Source organism: Ostrinia nubilalis, chromosome 20, assembly GCF_963855985.1.
Source record: "Ostrinia nubilalis chromosome 20, ilOstNubi1.1, whole genome shotgun sequence".
Taxonomy (NCBI): domain Eukaryota; kingdom Metazoa; phylum Arthropoda; class Insecta; order Lepidoptera; family Crambidae; genus Ostrinia; species Ostrinia nubilalis.
In genome coordinates, this window is record NC_087107.1 from 11,470,104 (window position 1) to 11,478,407 (window position 8,304).

The following is an 8,304-nucleotide window of genomic DNA, read 5'->3' on the forward strand; positions in this document are numbered from 1 at the left end:
TAGCAAGTATTAAGTATAATAAACATAAAGGTATATTTTGCTGAATTAATTCTTAAGTAAGATAAATTAAATTTTTTCGAAGATAATTCGAAAGAGATACTCTCTTTCGAAGAAGAAGAAGCATTAGAGTCTGTGATCTCCTTGTTAAAATACTCGCTTTTTCGGGGCGTACGGCATACATTCGCCCAGTTTTCAGTGGTTGACCGGCGGAAAAGCAATGAGTCTAGAGAACTGAGCGAGTTGGGTACCGTGTCCGCCTCTGCCGTACCAACGGACGCGTCGCTGTCTCCGATCTCCTCGTTGTTAACTGTATAAAAATGATAAATGTTAGTAATATTACAAGTTTGGCGCACTGAAGTGGCAGTGGGCACGCAATAATAATATGATATTTACCAAACTCGACGTCAGCCGGCACTAGTAGAGGCGGCGTAGGTTGCAGTGGATCCACTACTTCCGGCAGCATTTCATACTGCTCCCTTTCAGGAGAAGCATTACAAAGTACGTCGCTTGCGTGGAGGCGCATCGGGAAGGAGCACCCGCTGCAGCTCCTTTTGCCTTTTTCTGTTCAATAATTCCTTTTTGTCGGCCGCCGACAAGTTCGCAAAATGGGACCATTTTGCTGTTTTTGAGTCCCATTTTAGGTCTTTACTCATTAAATTATTCCGTATACATTTTATTAAATGAGGTGGATCATACAAAGGTATTATCTCTTGATCATTAACCAAAAAAACATTGTTTCTTGGTTCTTCACCCTTTCTTAATCATGTTGCCTGCATTTCTTGTATTAAAAGTTTTATACACTGAGTATTATTTGTGCCTTGATCGCACACAGTTGCGACCACTATCAGACCTGCCTCTTGCAAGTTGGATATAATTTCTTTCAATTGGACTGCCAATTCGGGACCTTTCATGGCAGCTTGCGAAATCACCTACCTACACCACGAAATCACCTACCTACACCACGAAATCACTCAATGTTTCATCAGTCTACTTAGAGGTTTATATCTATCTATTTAAAGATAGTATACTACAGGAACAGAAAGAAAACAAGTACACATAGGTATTATTATAGATACGTTGTTTATTTATTTACTTCAATAGAAGCCGGCGTGAGTTCTGGCAGAACCTCTTTAGCACTTCGTCTTCCAATTAACTTTTTGCCTCAGCGATCCTCAACTTGTTGACACTGAGCATACAGAGACCGCTCAAACGATTTTCGCTCTGGTTGAACGAAGACACGTCTTCACACGTCGTAATGTGCTGAATGACCTCTCGATTGTTCAAGTCGTACATGGTTGGGCCAATAAAATAGAAAGGGCAGTTTTAATACTCGGGTAAAATAATTTTGTGTCTTTTATTAATTCTGCCACTTCCACGTCTTTCAAAACATTTAATGTTATATTTTTTCATTGTTCATCCTCACTCGGGAAACTACAACTTAACTTATAAAAATCGCGAAATGTCTCTTGTTTTTTTATAAATTCTGTCAATAAACTCCACGTCAAACATCTTGTCAAATATGTCAGTCGGAGTAGAGTTTTCTGTCACGTCAAAAGTCGGTCCAGGTGTGCCAGTAAATGGCTCCCGTCGACTTTTGAACGTCGTCCTGTCCTTATTCCAATTAAAAGTGAAACAGTCTTCGTCAGGTAAAAGATTTTGTAGAGCCTGGTCGTTAGCAGTGTCATTCAAATCAAATCAAATCATTTATTGCATTACATGTGTGGTTTGACAGTTGGTAAAAGGTAAGGTAGTACATCACATGCACCCTGTAAGGGCATAGCAAGTATTAAGTATAATAAACATAAAGGTATATTTTGCTGAATTAATTCTTAAGTAAGACAAATTAAATTTTTTCGAAGAAGAAGAAGCATCAGAGTCTGTGATCTCCTTGTTAAAATACTCTCTTTTTCGGGGCGTACGGCATACATTCGCCCAGTTTTCAGTGGTTGACCGGCGGAAAACCAATGAGTCTAGAGAACTGAGCGAGTTGGGTACCGTGTCCGCCTCTGCCGTACCAACGGACGCGTCGCTGTCTCCGATCTCCTCGTTGTTAACTGTATAAAAATGATAAATGTTAGTAATATTACAAGTTTGGCGCACTGAAGTGGCAGTGGGCACGCAATAATAATATGATATTTACCAAACTCGACGTCAGCCGGCACTTGTAGAGGCGGCGTCGGGTCCCTGGACCTGTCGCCAATCTCCTCGTTGTTAACTGTATAAAAATGATAAATGTTAGTAATATTACAAGTTTGGCGCACTGCAGTGGCAGTGGGCACGCAATAATAATATGATATTTACCAAACTCGACGTCAGCCGGCACTTGTAGAGGCGGCGTAGGTTGCCACGAAGTAGATGGCTGTAGTGGATCCACTACTTCCGGCAGCTCCCTCTCAGGAGAAGCATTTCTATACAGAAAAATCAGTAATTACATGTTGATCTAGCACATTCAAATAAAGGTAAAATATAAAAAAGGTAGGTACTTAAAAAGTACGTCGCTTGCGCGGAGGCGCGTCGGGAAGGAGCACCCGCTGCAGCTCCTTTTTGTCGGCCGCCGACAAGTTCGCAAAATGTCTTTGCGAAACTTGTCGGGCGGCTCTGACCGTAAGAAGTGCTCCACTGCAGTGGCAGTGGGCACGCAATAATAATATGATATTTACCAAACACGACGTCAGCCGGCACTTGTAGAGGCGGCGTCGGGTCCCTGGAACTGTCTCCGATCTCCTCGTTAACTGTATAAAAATGATAAATGTTAGTAATATTACAAGTTTGGCGCACTGCAGTGGCAGTGGGCACGCAATAATAATATGATATTTACCAAACTCGACGTCAGCCGGCACTTGTAGAGGCGGCGTAGGTTGCCACGAAGTAGATGGCTGTAGTGGATCCACTACTTCCGGCAGCTCCCTCTCAGGAGAAGCATTTCTATACAGAAAAATCAGTAATTAAATGTTGATCTAGCACATTCAAATAAAGGTAAAATATAAAAAAGGTAGGTACTTAAAAAGTACGTCGCTTGCGCGGAGGCGCGTCGGGAAGGAGCACCCGCTGCAGCTCCTTTTTGTCGGCCGCCGACAAGTTCGCAAAATGTCTTTGCGAAACTTGTCGGGCGGCTCTGACCGTAAGAAGTGCTTCCCTGCAAAAACAAAATAATTATACAGCTCACCTTCGTACCTGTTACTAAAACACATACGCAACAAACACTAAAAAGGGCCATAGTAAGTGATTACAGATATAGATACTTACGGATCCTCAGCACCTCTGCCTCTATTGGCGCCTTGACCTTGGCCTGAGGTCGACGGTAAATTTTCTTCGTTAGATCTAAAAAAAATTTTGATAAATGTCTTTAGTGCAAAAAAGTCAAGGCCACATATACAGCAGCACACCAATAGCACATTTAAGTGAAAACAGTGCAATACGAATTATTCATTATTTAAAAACTCAAACATTATTGAAAGGAAGTCTAATTAGTTTTGAAGTCTCTTACCTTGTTCATATAAACAGTTTTTCTGATGCTCTTTCATTCTTTGTACCAACCCTTTCATTTCTTTTCCACATTTCTTGCACTGGGTCCTGCACCCAGTTTTGTCTCCGAGGGCGTTGGAAATTTCGAGATATCTATCCCAAATAGGGTCTTTTTTTCTTACAGCACTCATGTTTTGAAAGTTACTAAGTTAGTTACTTGAATAGAAAGAGTGTCGAGAATAAATAAAAACAATAACAATCTTGAACTAACTTGACATGACATAACCTCTAAAAATTTTTTTGGTCTATGTAACATTTTACTTTTTTGCGGTGTTGCCAGCACTATACATCAATTCTACCTAAATAAAAATGCTTTCCAAGAAAAACTAAAGCAATGATCGCAAAACTGAATAAAAATCAAAATAATCAATAAAAATCCAAAAAATTCTGACTGAAAAAATCGTGATTTTTTTCCAAACTAGCAATGCACATATTTTTGCGACCAGCGCGTTTCGTATAGCATCGGTATGTTAGGCACGTGCTTACGGCGTTGAGCCGATTCTCAAAAATATTGTAAGATTTCCTTTATTGTGCCAAGTATGTTTCGTATTGCGGGGATTTGATTTAAATCATGAACGACCAAATTTAATTTGTGGCTGGCGCAATGGAAAAACAAGGTTTTTTTATATTTTTCTCTTAGTATCTTTTGAACGCCACCATCTTTACCCGACATTATGGAGCACCCGTCATAGCCCTGCCCCACACACTTTTCTGGGTCCAGGCCCACGTTCGTTATGAAGTTATCTATGACAGAGGCAATAGATTTAGCGTCCATGGCAATTAGTTCGACGAAGCCTAGAAATTCTTCGCGAATCAACATCCTTTCTTCACAAAAAATCTGACGCCGATGGACAGTTTCTCCTTGCCTGCGATATCACAAGATTCGTCTGCCAAAATACTATAATATGCATGTGCTTTTTTCACACCGTCTATTATGCTTAAAAACTCACTTAAACAACGAAAGCCAATTCGCTTAGGGTCGGATGTCTCAGATTGAACCAGCCAGCTACATTTAATAATGGCAGAACGTTAAAGTGCATAACACTAGTTCCAACTTCGTTGTTATGAGTAATTTTTGTCTCTACCCCCCAATAAGAGAGCGGAGACTCAAAAATAAGCGTTAGTGTTTAAGGCGTGCGTGCGTTCGTTACTTCATTTGAATTTCATTATGGTGTTTAAATAAATAAATCGTAATGAGCAGAATTCTGCTACTAAATTTAGTCCAGGTACTTAAAGGAACGGAAAAAACAAATAAACTACACTATCTAATCATAGACCAGACAGATTACGATGATTATAGACACTGTATAGTTATGTGTCTATTTAAAATTTATATTAATATGTAGAAGTAACTTGTATTATTAACGTGTACCTTATACCTATTACGAAACCGCGGGCAATAGGTATGTACCATTTCATGCGCTACATACCTACTGCCCGCGGCCGCTGTTAATAGGTATCTACTTGCACGACGAAAGCATTGTCATTGTGTTGGCTTGCATAGCTTGCACTGCACACGATTTACGAGTACCAACTAGCACAATGCCGATAGACCAAGTATATAGTGAGTGAAAGGGGGGTGTTGGATGGCGGTCGGCCGGCCCTACCTATGTAATTTATGTGCATTCGCTTATTAATTTTTATATTTTATGTACCTGTCACGAGTAGTGTCAAGAAGACGTCAAAAATGTTGATTAAAAATCATACCTATTTGTAATTTTTGAAAACTAGGTACTCGTCTAGGTTATTCGTACTGGCCCTATCTACCTAAGCTGCAAGGAGTTAAAAGCCATTAAAAAAAAACATTTTAAAAAAAGTTCATTTGATTTTTTTCAAAGAGCTTTATACGAGTTGAGTGTTTAATTAATGCATTTAAACACTTCAACTCGTTTAAAGCTCCTAAAATTGTTTATTATTGTGCGACGCAAGGCGGCGTTCCGCCGACTCAACGGCGCGCCGCCACGCCGCCCTTCAGCTCTTGCAACTCCGCCTGGCTCAGATGGCGGCACTCTGGCCAGCGCTCGTGGAGCGGCTGATACGCGCGTCCGCTCTGGCGCATCTAGTGGAGGCGGGCGGCTCTCCGGGCCCGCTCCTCTACTCGTAGTCGTAGGGCCCGCTGCTGGCCCGGGCTCGGCGGAGCCGGCAGCAGCGGCGTCTCCTCGTTCGCCTCACTAAAAGACAAAATAAAAACGAATTAGTGGGTAGCCTTGAGATAATAGTAAGTACTGTACTGTACCACAGCAGCTGGGAACAAGTATATTATACAGGGTGTTTGGCGCATCGTGTGCCAAAATGATTTGGCGGATAGAATGGGTCATTTCCTATATTTTCAGCCCCCATAACACGTTCCATGTCAGGCGGCTACTTTTATATTAATTTTTTTAGTAATTTCACCAAAATACCCAAATCGCATCATTTAATTTCGATTTAAAAAAAAACTACTAGGTGTAGCCTCAAAGTAAATATTTTGTTTTGACGTGCATTGATGTAGGGTTGCATCAAATCTAAATTTACTGGCAAATATCATCCAGTTTTTTTTTAATTCAGCTTTGAAGTTTTCCTAAAAGTTAAAAATGGACTGAACATTTAAGTTTACATGTGTTTTTTTACATGGCTATAAAAAAATAAATAAAAGAGATAGCGATCTTCGGATTTTATCAAAACTTCTCTAGTCTATCCCCATTTAAACGGTATACTAATCTTGTTTAAATAATAACAATAACTTCACAAATTCCTTAAATTAGTGCATTGACTCTACTCGGACTGATTTGCGAAATTTGTGTTTATAGCCCCTTTTGTGTGAATAGCACGTTATTAAACACCTAACAGGTAAAAATTATTTATCTTATGCAATGTAAAAACATTTACCCTATCGTTTTTCAATGTGGATTTCTTGAAATTAAAGACGGAAATAATTATTTTGATCGTTTATTAATTATTACAAATTTTGTTCAAAATGACCGTCTCGGCAACGTATACACTCACGACATCTTCTTCTAATTTTAACTGTTGTCGTATGCAGCCACATTTCTCTTTTTATTACTACAAAGGCGTTTTCTACTCGTGGATTGGAAGAGATGGCCCTATACAGTGGCCTGCACGTTCCCCAGACCTAATTCTGTTAGATTTTTACGTCTGGGGACGAGCTAAAGAACTGGTGTACGTAACGGATTCAAACAATTGAAGAACTACAACAACGAATAGAAAACGCCTTTGTAGTAATAAAAAGAGAAATGTGGCTGCATACGACAACAGTCGAAATTAGAAGAAGATGTCGTGAGTGTATACGTTGCCGAGGCGGATATTTTGAACAAAATTTGTAATAATTAATAAACGATCAAAATAATTATTTTCGTCCTTAAATTCAAGAAATCCACATTGAAAAACGATAGGGAAAAGGTTTTTACATTGCATAAGATAAATATTTTTTACCTGTTAGGTGTTTAATAACGTGCTATTCACACAAAAGGGGCTATAAACACAAATTTCGCAAATCAGTCCGAGTAGAGTCAATGCACTAATTTAAGGAATTTGTGAAGTTATTGTTATTATTTAAACAAGATTAGTATACCGTTTAAATGGGGATAGACTAGAGAAGTTTTGATAAAATCCGAAGATCGCTATCTCTTTTATTTATTTTTTTATAGCCATGTAAACTTAAATGTTCAGTCCATTTTTAACTTTTAGGAAAACTTCAAAGCTGAATTAAAAAAAAACTGGATGATATTTGCCAGTAAATTTAGATTTGATGCAACCCTACATCAATGCACGTCAAAACAAAATATTTACTTTGAGGCTACGCCTAGTAGTTTTTTTTTAAATCGAAATTAAATGATGCGATTTGGGTATTTTGGTGAAATTACTAAAAAAATTAATATAAAAGTAGCCGCCCGGCATGGAACGTGTTATGGGGGCTGAAAATATAGGAAATGACCCATTCTATCTGCCAAATCATTTTGGCACACGATGCGCCAAACACCCTGTATATCTCAATCTAGAGCCAGGAACTCCTATTTGCCATACCACAATTATTTATTTTAAACAAGATAAAGTTGCTTGATTATAACTTCACAGTACCTATTATTGTTCGTTTATGGTACCTACCAGCTTAAATAAATAAATAATTATCGTCAGTATCATAATTTAAAAAGAAAATTAAATTTGACTTACCACTCGACGCCACCGCCGCCTCCGCCCACAGATGAGCCAGGGACTCCGCCGTCCCAGCCCCACCACCACCGGCTCCACCAGCCACCGCCGGAGCTAAAAATCAAACACATACACTCGAAAAAAAAAACAAATAAAGCAACATAGTTGTTAATTGCGAGCACACAATGCAAATAGGTTAGGAATGAGCCAAACCACGACGTGTTGTAAAATATTCCACTGCACATTCAGTCGATATGAGCACACAATGCAAATAGGTTAGGAATGAGCCAAACCGAAGTGTCCGCTGCACATTCAGTCGATAAGAACACACAATTATTATAGGTTAGGAATTAACCAAACCAACGAAAACATTCCACATTCATTCGTTAAAACCATTCAAAATCCAAGTAGGAGCAACATGCTGTAATGGTGTTAGTTAGTTGTCAAATTGACCATTATAATTATCTTAGCAATCCACGCAATAATAAACCATTAAAAATAGGTACATACCAGCATGCGCCCATATTTTCTGAAAAAGAAAATATTGTTATTACAGGTAATAACTGATCCCAATAATCATAAGTAGATACTCGATATTTATTATTTTTTCGATTTAATATATTGAGGTAA

At 39.0% G+C, this 8,304-nt stretch overlaps 1 protein-coding gene across 1 annotated transcript; it reads right to left on the reverse strand.

The window, feature by feature from the left end:
• Positions 1–1,559: 1,559 nt before the first annotated feature.
• Positions 1,560–4,656, reverse strand: LOC135081783 (uncharacterized). Its single transcript, XM_063976572.1, has 7 exons — positions 3,488–4,656; positions 3,247–3,321; positions 3,001–3,136; positions 2,819–2,925; positions 2,661–2,732; positions 2,141–2,215; positions 1,560–2,054 (listed from the first exon to the last, which is right to left on the reverse strand). The coding sequence occupies exons 1-7, from the start codon at positions 3,654–3,656 to the stop codon at positions 1,756–1,758; spliced, it is 933 nt and encodes a 310-aa protein (XP_063832642.1). The 5' UTR covers positions 3,657–4,656; the 3' UTR covers positions 1,560–1,755.
• Between the last annotated feature and the right edge of the window lie 3,648 nt (positions 4,657–8,304).

Bases quoted from the DNA above. Each gene is read 5' to 3' on its own strand.
- LOC135081783 (XM_063976572.1), bottom strand. From the start codon at position 3,656: ATGAGTGCTGTAAGAAAAAAAGACCCTATTTGGGATAGATATCTCGAA. The intron at 3,322-3,487 runs GTAAGAGACTTC...AATTTTTTTTAG, and splicing joins AAACTGTTTATATGAACAAG to ATCTAACGAAGAAAATTTAC. The intron at 2,733-2,818 runs GTAAATATCATA...ATTTTTATACAG, and splicing joins GCCGGCTGACGTCGAGTTTG to TTAACGAGGAGATCGGAGAC.